Source organism: Pseudochaenichthys georgianus, chromosome 22, assembly GCF_902827115.2.
Source record: "Pseudochaenichthys georgianus chromosome 22, fPseGeo1.2, whole genome shotgun sequence".
Classification (NCBI taxonomy): Eukaryota; Metazoa; Chordata; class Actinopteri; order Perciformes; family Channichthyidae; genus Pseudochaenichthys; species Pseudochaenichthys georgianus.
This window is the reverse complement of record NC_047524.1, coordinates 6351102-6371393: the sequence shown is the minus strand read 5'-3', so window position 1 is coordinate 6371393 and position 20292 is coordinate 6351102. Positions and strand designations below refer to the sequence as shown.

Below are 20292 nucleotides of genomic sequence, written 5' to 3'. Positions count from 1 at the left end.
AAATGACAGTGTGTAAAACAATAATAAACAAGAAACAAATATGAAATGATCATTGATTGCACATGCATGTATATATTAATATTCGCAGAGACAAAGCTGTAGTTATTATATGAAGGAGTTCCCCCTACATACTCAACAGCTGGGATTACTGAGGGATTGCACCATCTCCCTGTGCTGCTGTGCACTGCTCCCTCCAGCTGTCAAAACGAAACGGCCCGAACAAGGCAGTACTACAGTGTAAAACGGGGGGGATATGTTTGTCAAATTCGTAACATTTATTTTTGTTAACTGCTTTATTGGGCCAAAACCTAAATAAGGTGCTTTATTAAAGAGACATTTGTTAAATAATAACAATAAGGGTTACATATTCTAACTATTACCCCCAAAGATTTAAAATATATTCTGAAAGCCCCTACGCATTACATGGTCTGAACCGTTGCTATGCTATCCTTTGTAGACATTCTCCAGGGTGATGAAAAATATGTAGCCTAGTTATTCGTCCTGAGAAATAAATAACGTTGTTCGGTTGAAAACGTTAATTGTGTGAACTGTGGCAGCAATAACCATGGCCAGTTTAAGGCGAGTGAACGGGAAAATCTCGGGAATTAACCCGACTGTCAGGTAATGTTAATATCGAATTGCGAGGGCAGAAAACGCCTCAGTGAAGCCGTTGAGCTAACATGGCTAACGTTAGCATTATCCGTTGTTTGCATAGATGTAATACGAAAACAGCATTGTTAGTTGTCGTTAAGGGCACTGTTTACAGAAACGTAAAGGACCTAACGTTAGAAAAGTGTCTATCACACTGATACTTCATTATATCATCATTGCTGGTTAAGCTATGCTTCGTATGAATAATTCAACGTTAGCTAGCTACAGTAGTGGAGCCATGACACCCATTCCTAGGTATTCCCTGCACATATGTCAGTTGTCTTTTTATTGCCAAAACGTCAAGCTAACGTTGATTTGTAACGCTTTATTTTGGGATCTGTGGTAATCAGCGTTAGCAACCCGCAAAACAAACCAACAAAACATCTTAATGTTACATGTGTCCGTCAACGTTTACTCAATTCATTGTTAACTTAACGTTAAGGCTCATGTCATAACTTAATATTGTTTTTAGTGTGCTGAAACAATGTCAACATGTTGAAATCTTGTGTGTTTTCAATAAGAAACTGTTGTCGAAATATGCGGTGATCGAAACATGTTTAATGTTGTGGTGTCGAAAAAATTGTGTAAAATCTTAGGAAAAGTGACCTTAGCTTTCATACTGTCTTATGAATGCAATATATTGTATTTCTTTAATTTTCTATTTTTTATTAAACTTCAAACAAAGTCCAACATTTTTTTTAGGATCATTGATATCAAACTCTGTTATGTGGCCGAACTCCTTTCTTAACCTTGACTTTTAGTAAACTGCTCTTTTTGGAGTGAACATTTTAGCTCAATGTTCCCCTGAATTTAAAGTAAATACCTTTTATAAATGACTGTGTACCTTTTTTTTATTGTGACATTTCCCAGTTGCAGTCGCCTGAGTCAGGTCCAGTCTCTGCTCTGCGAGGCTGGCACTGTTCCTGATGGCATCCTGTGCTCTCTTGGTATGTGAAGTTTATTTGTTACCTTTATGTCTTTATCTGGTTAATGGCACTACCAACTGTTCAGGCTAGAGGATATCATGTGTAATGTGAACATGTGTTGAATAAAACAATTTGCATGGTTGATTTAAAATAAACAACATATATGTGTACATTCTTGTGTATTTTAGGAATAGACAGCAGATATAATGAGGGGTGCACTGAGCTGGCTAAGTTCCTGTTCTATGGACTATATGGAAGAAATCATTTGAATCTGGAAAATGCTCTTGAGGATTTTCCTGAAGAAATGCTAGATGGTGAGTTTTCAAGTGATTTTTCACAGTTTTGAGGCAGCTTTAATTTTTGTAATCCACTCTGACACATTACTTGTCTGCTTCCAGATGTTATCTTGCTAATAAAGGCAGATTGTGTTCATCTGTACTGCAACCCAATGAACTACAGTTACCTGTTGCCCTACGTGTCCCACTGGAGGAACCTGCAGCTCTACTGCATGACAAAGGCGGAGGTAAAAAGCCATGTTCATACCCTACAGGCCTATATTTTCTGATAATTATAGTTCCTGTTTGGTTGAGAGTATTACATTCATCAAGAGTAATTAGGCATGTTAATGTATCCATCTGGCTTTATTTGATCCCGTTTGGGTCACTTTGTGCGCATGTCCATTAGAAAAGTCCTTTTGAATATTACACTTTGTCAACAGGGACTGCACAGTGAAAGGAGCAGATTGACTTTCTTTAACAAAACTGTTGTAGTTTATTCCAATATACACGCAATTTGTGCACAGGTGGCTAGCTTCTTCAGATAATGACTGCCTTTGTTGAATTGTATTTATGACTCCTTGTAGCAGTGTTTGTGACTGGTATTCCTGAGATGCTTTTTTAATTTGTCTACCTCTGTACTTTGCGACCTCCACACAGTATGAAGATGAGGAAGCAGCAGAGGAATTCAAAATCTCCAGTTTTGTCACAATGGTGCAGGACTGCTATCGTATCGGTGTACCTTTCAGCTCCCAGGGTAAATATCATCTGTTTTAAACTCCACATTGATCAGAAGCAGAAACATGTTTATTTCCGCATAGTTTTACCCATGTCGGACATTTGCTTTGGTGTACAATGACGCACGCATACATAAACACTGTAGAAGAATTAAGGAGGGAATACAAAAAAAAATGTATACAGTATAACATGACTTAAACTGAAAGAGCTGTGCATTTTTAACAGAGGTAGCATTGAGCAGACATGTCCTAAATATACAGACAATGTGCCAGGTTCTCAGTGTTTTATGATGCATGATGTGCATTAATGTCACTTCCCACACCAACTCCATGACATCTCACTAAGCTGAAATGTGATTGGTCCTACTTGACAGCGTTTTCTTATTTTTTTTAAATGAAATGAACATAATGTAATGTAATGTAATTATATTTGCTCTTATTTTATTTTTAGGACACATCCAGAATTTTGATATGTTCATGTTGGAGAAGTGGCCGCTGATTCAAGCATTTGCCCTGGAAGGCATTGGTGGAGGAAGCTTCTTTACCATGAAATACAAGGTATCTTCAAACAAGCTAAAACATAAATGTATTGTCAGCTCTAAAGTGTTGCAAAGGAAAATGCATTTCATACAGAAAGTATTTGTTGCACTACATTATACTTGTTACAGCTTGTTTGGTATATTCTTGCTTTTGCAGATAATGGACATGAGTGAGAAGCTGTGGCAGGTTTACAACCGACTCGACCCAGTGTCCATTGATCATCTCCTCATAGAGGTCATTTTGAGCTACTTTTTCTTCTGCCGGTTGAATTTTGAAAACGTTTTCTTGTCCAGAAGTTCTTTAATAATGTTGTTTAAAGTGAACATGGTTTTGTTTGTCAGTCAGTTGATGAATGATGCATTGAATGAACTCTTCAGTTAGTTTTAAAGGCACACCAATATTTTATGTTATGTTTTGAATGTAAAGGTTTGAACATGACCATCAGTTCAATATGCGCTCTAACCTTGGTGTTGGTTGTTGTATTTTAGGACCTGGTTAACTTTGAGAAGCAGTGGAGTGGCTTTTTCTCCAGCATGGACCTGGAGAGCCACCTGTCTATCTTGGAGCTTTCGGAAGCGCAGGCAGGAGAGGTATGTTTGTTGTCATTTTCCTACAGAAAAACAGCTGGACCCAGCAAAGGAAATAGATCCATTACATCTCCGCTTAAACTACTTCTCATTCATTAGCTGTATACTTTTAAATGGCATCGTTCAATGTCTTGGCAGTCAGCTTTTTGTACATGTCTGCATAACGTTTTTTGTCTTGATCCCCAGTCATTCCGTACTTATTACTCTCATGGACTGATCTCAAGCAACATCACAGATAAAAGGTTTTGTTTCCTACTCAACAATATCTAAATATTGTAATTTTACTCATCTGTAGTTTGTGGAAAAACTCCATTGCCTAATCAAATGTTTCTATATTTCAGTAAAAGTCAGCAGCCCTTCGTGTTGTTTGGGAAGCACTCGTCTTTAGAGGATTTGGAGAGTTATTCATTTAACTTTCCCTCAGAGAGTCATCAAGTCCGCAACACAGGACCGCCGGGTTCTACAGCCAGACACATGGTGAGCAGCCTGAAGTGGAAAACAGTGTGATGTAGCTTATCCCTGCTAATGGCCAGGCAACTGCAAAGAGCTAAGTAGAGTATAAGACCTGCCCTGTGAAAACTGTCCAGCATTTCAAATTGAAACATATTTTATATATCGCAAAAGCTCTTAACGAAAAATAGAAATTAGCCTGCAGCTCCACCTGGTGAAGACGTTTGGTACAATCGGTGGTGTTTACGAGCAGTGTTTACAAATCCTCTCTTGCCATCACTATATGTTTTTGAAATAAACACGTTTTTTCTCCATTAGGTTCTGCAGTGTGTGGCTCCCAAAGGGCCTCTAGCCTGCTCCCGGACCTATTTCTTTGGGACCACCCACACTCCATACCTTGGTGAGGCTTTACTGCACATTTGTGAAATAACTATGTTTTTTATAACATTATTGTCCATTGCATCACATTTGAAAGCAGGTTTGTTAGCCCAAGTCGTAGAACTTCTGTCTAGGTGTAGTTAGTGGGGAATGTTACTATGCGTTAAGATACATGTTTGGAGTGAGGGCTTGGACTTAAATGTAATTTGAGAAGCCCTTATTTGTATTATTTGTATATCATGTTGTCCCCTTGCTTGTATATCATCCTCAGGAAATCAAAACACAAAGCAAAAGAAAACAGAAGTCTTGTAAGTTATTCACTTTGGATCTTGCAATTAGTTTATCCTGTAAGCTATCGGTTGGCCATTGTTAATCATTTTAATAATGTATGTTTACAGACTTTTGTCACAGGTGTATTCAGCTGCTGTTCAAGCAGTCCTGTCAGGCATCAAATGCTTCTCCTGTACCTCCAGCACTAGCAAGGTGAGATAAAAAGAACACCTATTATAACATTAATCTTTCAGCATATACTGTAACTGTGAAGTTTTTTGTTACGCTTTTATTATCGTTGCAGGCTAAGGATGTTGCAGAGAACACTTTTCTTTTGACTTTGGACACCATGAATTTAAATCAGTACCGCAGTTATCTCAGGTACATAATACATTCAGGGTGAGCCTGAGCCATGATGAAAAGTGACGTATTGTTTGAATCTGTATATCATTCTGTTTTCTTTTATTAGATCTAAATGTGAATTCAGCATTCAAGCAGTAAATAACCAAGGAAGGTGAGTGTTCACTAGTCCTTGTCGGTTTTTGCAAGCATTTGTATTTGTTGATGCATCTCCTAGAACGTTTCATATAGTATCAGAAGAATGCTTTTTCTAAAAACCCTTTTTGTTAACACAGTGAATGATTTCATTTCTTAACAGCCCGTTTTCTTTTTTCAGGATTGTTCCTCTGACAGATGAAAAAAGCCGTTATTTAGTAAAAACAGTAAGTTATATAGAAGTAAAAGATATTGTCGAGAAAATGATTGTGTATATAATGTATCTAAATAATCTACTGTTGTTCTAAGGCGTCCATGACTGTCCAGGACATCGCTGACCTGCAGTGGGGCGGGGGGGACCTGGGCTCGGTGGTTTTCTCTGAATCCTTCTTGGAGTCCAGTATCAACATTCAGCAGAAAGGTACGGCATTGATCAGATTCAGTGTGTTTGGAAGGAAGGAATCGCTGATTTGATTCCACAATGTCAAATTGATTTATAAAATAAGCAGGACAAACCCACAGGCTGCTGTTAACAGAAAAATGCAAAAGTCATTTTTAAAAACCAGCTGCTCAGAGGTTCCAATTCAAAATTCTTCCTCCTTGTTTTTCCTTCTTTGGCTTTGTTGTTTGTTTTCAATTATGTTACAAGTTTGTTTGCTCTCCTGCAGATGGCACTGTGTCCTCGGACAGCTGCTACACCGTCCTGACGACCACCGTGCCCCGCTATGCCTGCTGGCTGGTATGTGTGGGTCTGAACCATTACTCCACATGGTCCCTATGCAGAATGTTAACCTTTTTTAGTGTCAACATAAAAGCAAACATAGTTTGGGTATACATGTTAACAGTTAGTTCTTTAATGTCCTTTTTAATGTGATAAACATGCGTGATATAAACTGAACTGTCATTTTGCAAAAACACAAATGTTTCGTTGTCTTCTATCCAAAAAACACAATGTTTTATCCTTAGTTTTAGGAAAACATTCTTTCCAACACTGTTTGTTTCTTGTTGTTCTTAGATGGAATCTGACGTCAAGCAATCGGAGGAAGCCCAACGTCTTGCTAAGGTCAGTTCAGAAGCTCCATGTTTAGTATGAATACATGTTTAGTTATGTATGAGCATGTGACCTCATCACTTCCAATACGTGTCTTTAACAGAAGGAGCAAGCCACTTGTTTGGGAACGGCTCTGACTGTAGCAGACGCTGCCTACGTGTTCTCCAGCAGCCTGCTCTCCTCACCTGAAGAAGGTGACCCTCCCCTTTTATATTCATAGACATCTTACAGTCTTAGATTGTTTCACTTAGCCTGACATCAATTGCTAAAGTTAAGTTGTTACGCTGCCCTGTGAATAAGACTATTTCATGGATTAATTGTGTTTAAATGTGACAGTAAATGTACAAGATGTTCTTTGACTTTCAAGTATTGTGGTAATGGCATACCTTTTCTGACAAATAGTTATGATTCTGCATGATGCTGAACATTTCTTAAAATGTGTATCTTAGGAAAAATCATTTTCTTCTCTGAGGGACTCTTGTTCGTCCATTCTCAATATGGAAGCATTACCCTGTCCAAGGATCACATCAGCACCATCAAGTTCTATGATCCGGTAATATTTACAGTCATGTCTCACACATGATCACATATCATTTTCCTACTCAAGATCTATTTTGTTGCTACATACTGTAGTATAATAATGTTAAAGAAATGCACAGATATTGACATGCTGCCCTTCAAAACAAGGATACAAATATACTATGAATCCATAAGCGGTCGAATTTCTGGTTCCAACTTGTGAATGATTTCTGTGTGTTTTTATTCCCAGGACTCCAGTGCTGTGGCGTCTCTCCTGGTGGAGTATAAGAGCAGCCTGCTCCCCCACCTCCCCTTCCCCCTGCACAGCGCTGACCGTTGTCTGGTGTTTGCTCTTCAGCCCAGGTCTAAGAGCCACAGGGCCTTCTATTCCAAGGTGAGACTTTAACCAGTGACCTCTGACAAGGTAGGAGATAGGATATAGCCCTGGGTCATCAGATTCAGTCTCTCACCATGTCTGTCTATTAGTATTCTAAGCACACCACTGGTAAAAACAGTTAATAGAGCAGTATCCTTTTTAAAACACTATTGATTAGCAAGCATTACCTATTGTTAGGACTTTTCTGTAAAGGATTGTGAGCTGTGGATGTTGTGGTTTTGTGTTGATTTATGGATGATCCATTAATATCTACTTCTTTAATATAAGCTCATTACAGAGCTCCAGTTGTATGAACCTTATCTCTCTCCGTTTCAGGTTCTGTCGGTGTGGCAAAACTCTAAATCTGAACTCCCTCTGCAAATGGTGGACCAAAAGCAGCTGACCTGGAACCAGAAAAATATGTAAGATGACTTGATCCCCTTTACATTTTAAGATAAGTTGTTTCTATGCTAGATTGCACATTCCTTTGAGAACAGAAAGTGTTTCTTGCCTTGAAATATCACACTTTCAGAAAACATTGATGCGCTATACAGACTTTTTTAATGGATTTCCGATACCATTGGTGTTTTATGTTTAATCAAGCTTCAATATTTTAATATCCTATATGCTTTGCGATACACATCATTATCCATTTTTTATTACATATTTTGTAGATAAATTCAAATATTAAATCAGTCTTTGAGATGCGCTATAAAGTAGGTATTTAAGGTTAACTATCTGCATGAAAATCACAATATAGTAATGTTGTAATACTTTTCCCTCTCAGGCACAGCAGACTGCAGAAGCTGCACGACAGTCAGGAGCCTCCTGTGGCCAAACGCAGAGGCAGCCTGAAGACTTCCTACTCCCAGCTGCCAGAGCAGGACATGTCAGTACACACTCACAAGTCACACAGCTTCACAGTTGGACCAAAAAAATATAAAACCTGATGCTGGGTATCCTTAATAACGCCTTCCCAAAATAGCATTTCGAAAGTATGCAAGTCAATGAAGCTTCATTATCTGGCACCCACATTGTCTTTCATACCATTAAAGCTGAAACAAAGAAGACCACATGCGAGGTTAACTCAGCTTCTTGGTATTCACAGATCTGTCTTCTGGTTTAATGAGACATCCAACTGTCCCAAATAAACATACTGTACAGAACTGATTTTGTGCTTTTTATATAAATGTTTATTACAAAAACAATGATCTAGTCTTGCCATTCAGTTGTGACCTGATTTCTGCTTACTGATGTTGTTTTCTTGTCTATGTCAGGTTTTTACAACACTTCGCCTTGAGTAGCATCGGTCAGGAGCCCATTCTGTACGACCACCTGGGGGTGCTGTTCCCCTCTGCAGAGCTGAGGAACCCAGTCAGCAGTCTGGGAGACAAGGTAAGCATACTGATTAAGGCGAAGTGGAATAAAAAAACATTTCTGGTTGCTTAAAAGGATTCTTCATACTCCAATTTAATTGATTCAAATCTAATGTGTTTATTTTCATGTGTAAAAAGGTTGTGGTTACCATCATCACTGGATTACCAGGAAGCCATAAGGAGAGGCTCTGCAACTACTTGGTCCAGTTGAACAAGGAGCGTGGAAGGTGAGAGACAATTCATCCAGCATTTTACATTTTGTTTGTGTGTCTTATCTTACATTATGTTGTAGCTATTTCAGGATATTAGGGCTGTACCCCAATATCCGGTTGTTGGCCCACTATTCGGTTTTCAATTTCGTTTTTCGCGCTGCGGCTTCCAAATTGAATTTATTGACATCTCCAATATCAACGTAAGAGCTTGTGCCTCTTCGGGGGGTGCTAACGCTTAACCATAAACTTTATCGTTGACTTTCTCCGTCTTTATATGTAGATATTACTTTTCTCCATTAATCTCCGCTCCTTTTGTCTGTCACGTTGTTTCCATAGTAACAACAACTTCCTGTCAACAGCGCTAACTCTCCTTCAAAATAAAAGCATGTCCATACAAAATAGGAAGCCAAGCCAAATTACACTTCAGACATATACACAACTGCAATTTCAAAGAACACAAATTGGGTTATTTACATTAACAAATAACTATAAAACAACAATACTGTAGAATAACAAAATGAATGCCTTGAATAAACCGAAATACACGTGTTGAAGTGCGCGCCGAATATTCGCTGCTGATTACTACCGAATATCCGGAGCCCGAAAAATGGTATTCGGGACAGCCCTACAGGATATGAGAATATTGAGACAACCACTAAACGGTAAATATTATATTTCTCTTTCGTCTGTAGGTGGGTGGTGTACAAGCCTGACCCTGACAGCTTTGACAGCTTCTCAGCCTCTCACCTGCAGCAGTATCTGTCCGGCTTCCTGGAGAGCCAGAGAGGCCCGGGAGGCAAACCCCGTCTGCTGGTGCTCTCACCTGGGTAAGATATCTTATCTCACGTTCATCATCCCATGTCTTGAATACCAACAATTTCATCCCAGTCCATAACACCAAAAGCCTATTGCATTGCATTGTAAGGATACACAAATGGTTAGGGTATTTGAACTGGGTAATATGCTGACATTGGCACAACATTAAGCCCATTCCATGCAAATGAGCCTCATAACAGTCTAATTCACAATGATTAGTGCAAACAGCCACATGCCGTTACAGTGAAATGATACGCATCTTTAGAGACATGCTGTTAGCCATTTTGAAGGGATGTCACACACACACACACACACACACACACACACACACACACACACCACTGGCCAAGTTTGTGCTGTAATCATAAGTGTAATATTTTCTGGTAACTGGATCTTGAGATGGCACACAATTCAGTCCATTCTTTTTGACCTTGAATTCATTTCTGTTCATGGTAATTTGTCAATATGTTCTACTTGTGCAGATACACAGACGTTCTGGATGTGGTCCAGGCTGTTCTCTTCCATCCTGACCCTGTGGTGCAGGCGTGTTTCACCATCGGTGCTGTCACTGCTTGTGTGGACCCCCTCGCCTCCTGTGTGGAGCATAGGTGAACATTTCTTCCTCCAGTTCATTATTGTCTCATCTATGTTTTTTAAAAGAAAGAAGGAAACAAAAGGGCTTTGACTGCCACAAATAATTGTATGAGATCATTTCTTGTCCACTGACTTCTAGCTACTGTTTTGTTTCTGAGTTACCATTTACCCAGAGTGAGCAAACTTCAATGTCTAACTGAAGTAGATAATATTCCTATCTGACTAGATTGCCAAACGGACTGGAAAATTGCCTTTTCATAAACTATAAAACTAAGTGAAGTGTGATGGATGACGAAAAGACGTCAGTGTACAATTTAAGGTGCATCTCATCATTCATGCAGAAGTAAAGCTTCTGAAATTGTTTTGTTTGCTGTGTAAGTAAAAATCAAATGACTTTCAACTTGCATATTTTGAAATTCAGCACAGGATAATGATAACATTCTGCAAGAAGCACACTATACGCTTTATGCTTCCTGTTTTATGACAACATTTTTAACAGTTTGCCCATGACTAGAAGGGTTCTTGTGACCCCTGTTTTCAGCTAATGTTATGTTATCCTGTCTTGTCCTATACTGCAAAGTTAAATGGCCAAAAAAACACAGCAACAACAGAACCTGAGTTCAAGTGGATGGTTTACTTTGTTTTTCTGGGACATATGGACGGACCAGATGATGACAGACAGGGCCGGATGTTGGTAAATTGTGTAAGCGCTGCTGGTTTTCACGACGAGGTTACATGACACTTTTAGCTATTAAAACTCAAGGCTGGGTCCCTTTTTACGGAGAGGATCAGTCCTACATTTAATCTCACTCTCCTTTTGTTACAGGCTTTAGATGTAGCTTACAGAGCTTCTCACTGTGGAAGATTGACTGAGCTGCTCCGCACAATATGACATACCACTCCGGGTAATAGGCTGTTTTCCACTGCACAGCCAAGCTGCGCTGCCCGCTGAAACTTGCATACAGATGAAGTCAGAGGGTCTACTTTTTCCAACATGCTTGGAAAACTACTGCTGTTATCTCGATTCATTAGCAATTTAATACAAAAGATAGTGCTGTTGATCCAATGTTCCAAATTCCTTGGCCACTTATTCTGCAAGGATATCATAACAGGGTATTACAATCCAAATTGCATCTTTAGCGCTCAAATACAGACTTGATAAATTCATACTATAACACTGCAATAAGTAAATACAAAACTTCACTACAAGCTAATACGGTACAAAACTTGTTTCAATCCAAGCTTGCAGACTCCCATCATCTTACTGGTATAACACAGATACACTCTTATGGGCATAACACACTAAAGGCTGCGTTATGTCACTATCACGTGTCGTAATAATAACAGAAATAAAAACATACATTTAGCATAGCCCAATAATATCAATATAAACAAAACTACAAAGACACAGTGGTATTAATTTAAATAGTATTCAAAGCAAATGCAATCTGTCATGCCAATATAAACATCTTTTCTCAAATATAAACATGCACGTAAGTGGCCCTTATATACTGTATATATATAACAACAATGATAAATCCAATAGAATATACGCATGATAAAAATCGAACTGGATTTTCTAGCGAGCAAAGCTTTAATAACAAATCTCAAACATGTTTAGCATCCTTTGCTATAACAAGTCGTGTTAACCCTATAGTTTAACTCTGAAAGCCCCACTTGGCTGCGCAGTGGAAAATGTGTAATAAGAGGTTTAGTTGGTAATGTGGTTAGCACTGACCGATACATGCGAGGCATCTTCAACAAGCCCCCCCATCACTGTATGTTGCCATAGATTGAGTGGAGACCTGCGGGCCCCCACTGTGGTGCTAATTGGGTGTGGTTAGCCCAGCTTAGACCTGACCCACCCGTCAACCCCTCCAGAAGAGCCTTTTAATCCCCCCAGGTCCACGTGTGCGACCAACTCACCCTCCTCACTGAAGCTCATCAGTCAGTCGTGATGCATTCTTTGAACTGTCTACATGATGAATGTAGACAGTTCATTACATCAGGACAGGGAAGATGAATACCTTTCAAATTGCTGACCCCCCCCCCCCCCCCTCTCTGCCTGCAGGCTCTAAGAGCTGCAGGGGAGGGTCCGTGTGGGCTGGAGGCGGACTTGGCTCAGGAGAGCTATTCAGAAAGTGGTGTATAACACTGATCGATTTGAAAACTCAGGATAAATTATGTTTAGATCAAATGAGATTACAGAAAGCTTTCACATTGGCCAGTTGCCAGACATTGTCATGATGTCATCCTGTGAAAAATGCCTCTCGATTGATAACCCGACTGCTAGCCAAGGGCCATAACATGGAATTAGACATTTATTGCTGCCCTACTTTAGCAACCACCCATTAGGGGGTACATACTGTAGAGTGATTGGCATGGGTTTAAATAAAGAGGCCTGTTATTTAAATAAATACATAAAAACACATCACTTACATGTAAAGAAAAAAACTTAGTTTCAACATAATCTATCCTGAATGCAGAACTGACAATCTTAGGTCACTAAATGTGCATTTGACAATGTACTGTATATTTATATTATTTGTATTCTGTCCCTTGTCTGTTACTGCAGATTTACATTCCCTAAGCTGTTGGAGCAGTGCAGCCAAGGTAAGTCCTGTCAAAACTGCTTTCACATGATACTGTGGAAACACCAGATTGATATTCATTGTTATTGATTTGTTTTCAGAAGTGAAAAGCTCTTATTGAACCAGTTCAACATAGCCATTCCAAACATATGCCATGTTGCCACATATAAAACCATTGAAGGTCAAGAAAGTAATGATTGTTGGTAACTAAGTCAAGTTGAAAGCATAATTGTAACTTAATGTCAACAAATAACATTAAAAGGTCTATGTTCTTCTATGTGGTCCATTTAGCATTAAAAAATATAAGAAAAAGATTGGAAGAATACAAAAAAAGACTGGTATTTGTTAGCACTTATATAAAATAAAATGAAAATGACTTGACCCGACTTAAATGGCAAACGAAGGTCAAATTGCCCATTGCACCAACCGCTTCCTCCTATGGCCGCAGGGAGGAAATCTGACGGTCAAATAATTATTTATCTTTACTTTCTGTATCTTAATAATCGTTTTTGAAGTATAACCAATGTCAAGTTCTGCTTGTTTGTACAACACAGCAGCAGCAATGCCAATAAATCACTCTTAACGTATTTCACTGTGGCATTCATTCCCTGCGGTGGATACAAAGACGTAATTGTGTATTATCAGTAAAGTATTCCAGTTTCTCCTGGAATTCATATTCTCTTCTTGTGCCTGGTTGTATGTCAGGTATTGCGAGTACAGTGGTGTTCACCGGGCTGACAGCAGAGCAGAAGCACCCTCTCATGAAGCATGTTCAGCAGCTGGTACGCTCTGCCAACCCCACCGCTGCCTTCATACTGGCAGAGAGAGGAGCTGTCACCCGGTAGGAGCCCACAGAATCATGATCAATGCCGCAAACAGCCATTTCACTTCTTTTATCTTCGACTAGAAAGGAATCACTCCAGGCTGTATTATTATCTACTTGTTGAGTCTTTGTCTGAATCTGTTGGATCAGACCACTGAAAACAACGTGTCAACATATACTGCATTCTGTACCTAAAACAAAATGTCAATATTCATTTAAGTTTAATTTGGTTATTACGAACTCCAAGGATCTTATTAACCGTTGTCTGTGTGTAAACACCACCATTAACGTATGTTCCTTTTCTGTGATGATGTACCTTCACACTAAAACAGTAACAGTTGGACAGTGTCATTGTGTTACCATGGAAACAGTGTTAAGAGTAATATTTGTCAATGGTTTTCCTTTGAATTTGTTAGCTGTATTAATAAATGACACCCACAGTGTTGAGTCAAAGATAACATATGTTTCTCTCTATTTTCTCACAACTGCTATATAGTAATCGTTTTTTTTAATGTTTATGTACGTGCTACGTATTCATTGTGCTTTTTTTGTTGTATCACTTAGGAATGAAGATGTGCATCTGATACTTTCTGAGAGCAGCTTCAATGAGCCTCAGATGCTAAGGGCCCGTTACGTCCTCTACCCTGGATGGTGAGACCCTCTCCCTATGGTCCCTCTCCTAGTTGAGCCCCCCAGGTGTCCTCTTGTGTCCACACTCAACCTTTTGGCCGCCGTTCCCTCCCCGGCCTCGTCTCCCTCCCCGGCCTCGTCTCCCTCCCCGGCCTCGTCTCCCTCCCCGGCCTCGTCTCCCTCCCTGCAGTTTAATTGCTGTTGGGCTGCTGATTGCTGTAAAGCCCCTCAGGGCATCTTGTGTTCTATCACCAGCTGCCTCCTGGCAGCACAGTAACAGGCTGTTGGCCATGCAGTTGCCATGTACACAGAGGGGTCTCCTTCCCTTTGGACCGGGTCCATTTAGACATCATGCCCCGGTGGGCAGCCTAATATGAACCTCTGCTAAGCCCCCCCTCTCATATCATCCACTGGATAGTGTTTGGACCTTTTTATAAACTCATGTTCAAATGTGTGTTTTGAGTTGCTTCTTACACCTCCTTACCCTTTAACCAAGAACATAATATTGTACACCTGTTGATGAGACACAAGTGCAGATTTACCATTTCCACAGTTTTACAGTGTTAGCAGCACATTTACCAACAGTGTCCCGTTTCCTGTGGGGAGCTGAACGAGTAAACAACTTTCCAGCCAAAGCTAAAATGTAGCACACACATTTGGCTTGCTCTCAACTTCACTTTCTCACCATGTGTGTAATGTGCATGTGTTCTGTGTTTCAGGTGCAAAGGGCGCTTCTTCTCCGGGTCTGGTTCTCTGGTTCTCACCCAGCAGCGCGTGGCTTTCAAGAGGCCCCTCGAGAGGCCTCTATTTGTCACCCGCTGTAAAGGTGAGACGGAAAGTAATTCTCCCCCCTTTTTTGACCGTTACACGTGACAAGTTCCAGATACGAGCTGGCAGTGTTTGATGAGGATTACATAAGCCGCCTTTCCCTCCAAATATGGAGACAACTGGGGTCCCAAAGTAATTGTCTGCTGTTGCTGTGAAACAATCTGTCCTCCCATAGGATGCATTTATGACAACCTGCTGCCAGTTTCCCCCCTCAGGAATTAATCAGTTAAAGGTCCCATGTCATGGCCATTTCTACTGATCATAATTCCATTGTTGAGGTCTACTGAAATAGATTTACATCGTGCAATGTTCCAAACTCACATTGGTTTCTCATACAGCATCTCTGTATACAGTAGTATGTGTATTCACTCTCTGTCCTAAACGGCTTGTTGGAGCTCCTGCCCCCCCCCCCCCTCCCTGTGAGCCCAGTGGCCGTCTGCGAGACACAGCGAAACCCAGCCCGAAACCAGCCCGAACACACACACCCGCAGCCTGGCTGGGAGTTTGTGTGTGTGCTCACACACCGACTCACAGCCTCGCCGCATCCCGCCGTCTCAGGGAGGCTGAATCGACGGAGCTGCAGCTGAGAAAAGATTGAGTGTGTGTGTGTGTGTGTGTGTGTGAGGAAGTAACGGCTCCGCGGACGTAACGAAATCTCCAACGAGACGTTTTGGGGCAGCACAGACGGGTGTTTTCTGTGTTAGAGTTGTACTCGCTACAGGGTGTACTTTGAGGGTTTGTGACTCTGCAGACCGTTTACATGCAGAAAAAGCTTCATAACACACAAGGGGACGGGTGATAACCGGAAAAGCATGACATGGGACCTTTTAAAATAAATGGTTTAATTCAACAGTTAGTTTTACAGTTCTAACTGCTTTTCATTCTTCTGTAGGACTCAAGTCATCACTGAGGCTGACCCCCTTCCGAGGAAATGTGTACAATGTTTGGGGGAAAGTCCGATTTTCTGGTAGGAAGGAACACATTTAAAAAAATGTTGTCTGTAAATTATTGTAAAATATTGTCTTATTTTGATAATTTTTGAAAAATGTAAAATCAGATGTGTTGAAATGTGACTTGTTTGACCTGCATTTGCATTTCCCAGTTTTGGGAATTATTAGAGAAAAGGTTGCCCTCAAGGCGGGCAAGACGCTCCTGACGGTAGGAAACCTGCTCGCTTGTTGCTCTGGTGTCTGGTGCTTAGAATTCAGCTCATAGTCCACCGGTTTAGTTTCCTCCTCATAGTTTTCTCACTCTTTTTTCTTTTGCCGACCTGTGTAGCGTTGTTGCATGAGGAGAGAGTGCAGGTGTCTGTGAGGAGATGTGCAGATGTTTGTAGAGCGGCGAGAGGATACAGCAGTATGGAGCGAATGTGGAGACTGTACTGTACCATCCTTATCCTAATACTCACATCCCCTTAGTGTCAGTCAATGTCTTAAGGGTACCGTATGATTTACATCACTTTATATTTAGTTTTACTTCATATAGTAGTTATTTTTATCTGTTACTGTAATACATATTTCAAGTTGAATAAGCACATGTTTTAATTTTATAATTCTTACCACACGTGAGTTCTGCGAGTCCTTTTTGGAACAGAGAGGTTGTGTAGATGTTGAAACATTAACACCCCACCGACGGCATGCTGTTTCCATATGTCGCTGCTGTGGAAGGTGTTCCACAAGGTGTGAATGCATGTGCTACTTGATGTGAGCTCCTTCATCTCTGGAACCTCCAGACTCAGAGCAGCTGATGGAGGTGAGCTACAACACGGTGAGCGGGAGCCTGAGCATTGTCCCTCTGACCCCGGGCCCCAAAGACACCGACACCCCCTGCTTCCTGGTCTCTGATGGTGTGGGCCTCACTGCGGATGGACTGAAGGACTGGCTCAGACTGTGTGCCAAACAGGTACACTTTTAAAGTGCCACGCATTAAGAATGAAGTCCCGCTTAATTTGACAACACCATATCTACTGGTGGTAACAGGAAGTGGGTTTAATACTGTAGGTTTCGTATTAATATATATTAGGCAATAATTGGCTTTTTGTCCATCATTTACATTGCATGAGTTAGTGAACAGTGAAAGTTCTCACTGTGGCTGCTCCTGCTCAATGACTCCTGGCAAGATATCAAACAGATGCTGTAAGAATGCTCCAAAGGCCCATTGTCTTGTTTTTGATATGCATATGCGACGTGTATCAAATTCACTGACAAACGCTTTGCATTTCCTGTGCCTAGTTTTTAATAAAATGTTAAATAATGATATTGTCACTAAAGACTTCTTATTACTGCAATTATATAAATATTGCAATGCTTTAATCAATGGCTGCGGGACCTGCCACCCCCTTGTAATTTGCGCCAGGATGGTCATAATCTCACCAAAACACACTGGTGTGCTATTCCTCTCTCGTTTGCGCAAACACAAGCATTTTACTCAAAGCCGATATTAAATAACCTTTCTGTTTTTGATGGCAGCACACAGGGCTAAGACTCATGTATATATATTCTATAATGGGTGCCATCAGTAAAGTACTGTATAAGAAAATACATTGTTGTCTTCATGTGGTTGTTTTTTCTGTTTGTTGTTTTCAGAGGCAGACAAATAAACCTAAGAAGACAAAAAGTACTCTCTCACCACAAGAAATCAAGAGCATACATGTGAGTGTGTTTATACTTATCATTATGATATCATTTGATATTTACCAATGGTGTGGTGGTACAGCAATAACGCTACTCGTGTTTTTATGAGCTCGCACCAATATGAAATAACTCTCGTGCACTCATTGCACTCTCCAGCTGCCGGTTAAGGCTTGATGGCTGTTAGAAATGTGGCAGGTGGGGGGGCGACAGGAGCTCCAACACATGGGATAGACCCCAGCAATACATGCATATGGTCTTTGACTGGCAATACATGTAAATACAACTGTTTGTTTACGAGAACTCCTCAATTGACATTTATCAGTTGTGGTTTGATTTGAACTGTTTTGAGATATTTATTAGATCACTTTTCTTGGAGTTTGTTGAAATGTGGGCTGTTTCAGGAAATGGCTTGATATTATGTGTTTCAGATGACCAGGCACCTGGACCCCCTGCCACCAGGCTTCTTCTACAACGGTTATCAATATGTCGACATCTTTGGAGAAAAAATGAACTTCCATCCCTGTATCCTTTTTCTAATCGCCACGGTGTATTGTAGAACCTTGACTACATCTCGTTTGTCTCTCAAGCTTGGAGATCAGGGTGTTGCGTTTTTGACGATAAACATGATGTCTAAAAAAATAACAATGATGGTGTCAGGGTGGAATGCACAAGAAACAGGTTGAATTAAAATGTTACTGACAGCATTATAAATATTGTTTTAAATCTAATAAAAAAAATTATTTTTATTTTTCAATTTCTACACATATCGCAGTCATATCATGACCTGGATGGTTCTAGCCGTGATAACAGTGCAGCAAAAGTCTGATATTGTGGCAGCCTTACTTGACATATTGATGATGTTTCTGATTTAAAAGGAGAGAAACCTGCCTGTTGTGCATTACTTACATTTTGACCCTGAGAAGCACGTGATCATGAAAAACTGTGCATGTAATTGAGTGGTTGGTAGAACTCGATTATTTCTTTTATTTCGCAGCCCGCTTTGGAGATGTTCTGCTGTTTTCCTTACATTGCTTTGACCGCAGACATGGAAGCGTTTATCCAGGAGTACATCACCGAGGCCAACAAAGAGGTGGAGCAATTCAACCGTCAGCTGGAGCTGCAGGGTCAGCCCGACCTGTTTGATCCCTGATTGAATCTGTCTGTATGTCCATTGCCTCCATCTGTGTCATTTAACTCTGAGGGAAACACTGTGGGTGGGGGGGGGGGGCAGGGAGGGCACCGGGTTTATGTACTGAACGCTCAATGTGTGGTCACACAGAAGTCCATCTATTATCTATGTCACTTTGTTTCCTAATGTGGTGTCATCAAAGGGTTTAGCTTTTAAACAATTACATGACCAATCAGAAGCAGTTTGCCGTACTTCCTGCTGCCCAGTTAGCACTTTGGCGAGTTATGCATTATAGCTTTCATATTAAAGGGACTAAATGATATGGGTCACTTGCGGCAAATAAAATTAAGACGAGATGGGAGTTGCTCACGACAAATGTGAAACATTACGCAACACAAGACTCCATCTTTAAACCGATGTGATTACGTCGCTAGCCAAGGCTATGAGACTTTCACAATTGAAGGGATTTTCCGAGAACACCCTCGTACAGCTCGCGCGTTTCTGTTTATCACAGTTGGCAAAATAATGCCTCTATTTCTGGACAGGCATGGAGAGCCGTGTGATTCTGGTGGGGTTTCTCAAGAATCGCTCCTCCTCTGTTGTCACCCAATCCACGGCCCACCTGTTATCTTGTCTGCGTGCCACACTGCAGCAGAGGGAGCGCTTGGCCGTAGAGCTGTAAACATTGAACAGCCTGTTGGCTGCACACAACTGATGAATGATGCCATTAATCACATAGCTAAGCACCATCCCAGTGCTTTATTTTAAGACTTCGAAAGTGAATCTGATGAAAGTGCAATAAAACCAAATGCAGTCCAAAGTGTTGTGGATATAAAACAGCTGAGGCTGTCAAGAAACACTTTGAGGTCACATGGTCACACACACGTTCTCTTTAAGCACTGCATTCAGTATCTATAATGCTGCTACTTCACCGTGAGAAACCAGGTCGACGCAGAACGTTCAGCCAAGCCAGGCGTGGATCACTCGGTTCATCATTCCCATCAAACGTTTATTTATTGTTGCGTTTCTTTTAAGTGTGACCATTCCTTTGTTTTGTTTTAATATTTCGGGTCACTACTTATGGGTTGGACCAGGGGGAAATAAAATATATCTGGGTAAACCTAGATTGGGTTGGTTGGGTCTGGGTACACATGAGTAAGGCTTCGTATCTGGGGCGTGATGTCGAAGAGAATTACGCTTCATGTTAATGAGTAGTTCTGCTACCGTTTGTTCGTGTGTCACACTGATGTTCGATGCATGTCTTCTCCAGGGTTCCTACACAGGGTTTGAAATGTGTTCGGTAAGCTGTCAGTCATTTTGTGGAGAACCCGTGTCGTCGTACTTGGTGCAGCTGCATATTGTGGTCGCATAAGACCCATTTATATTGAACCAGCATTTCAAAGTA

General features: G+C 40.7%; 1 protein-coding gene across 1 annotated transcript; it reads left to right on the top strand.

The window, feature by feature from the left end:
- Positions 1 to 450: 450 nt before the first annotated feature.
- dnaaf9 (dynein axonemal assembly factor 9) lies at positions 451 to 18927 on the top strand. Its single transcript, XM_034110887.1, has 37 exons — positions 451 to 621; positions 1522 to 1598; positions 1766 to 1891; positions 1976 to 2100; positions 2513 to 2609; positions 3041 to 3147; positions 3286 to 3363; positions 3618 to 3719; positions 3903 to 3958; positions 4058 to 4193; positions 4485 to 4566; positions 4816 to 4852; positions 4943 to 5027; positions 5119 to 5195; positions 5284 to 5328; positions 5491 to 5536; positions 5619 to 5730; positions 5978 to 6048; positions 6325 to 6372; positions 6464 to 6554; positions 6810 to 6913; positions 7130 to 7273; positions 7592 to 7677; positions 8043 to 8144; positions 8533 to 8650; positions 8770 to 8858; positions 9536 to 9670; positions 10142 to 10267; positions 12829 to 12866; positions 13550 to 13685; positions 14232 to 14318; positions 15017 to 15123; positions 16018 to 16092; positions 16858 to 17027; positions 17711 to 17776; positions 18187 to 18280; positions 18802 to 18927. Exons 1-37 carry the CDS (start codon positions 566 to 568, stop codon positions 18906 to 18908), a joined length of 3438 nt encoding a protein of 1145 aa, XP_033966778.1. The 5' UTR covers positions 451 to 565; the 3' UTR covers positions 18909 to 18927.
- Positions 18928 to 20292: the final 1365 nt, after the last annotated feature.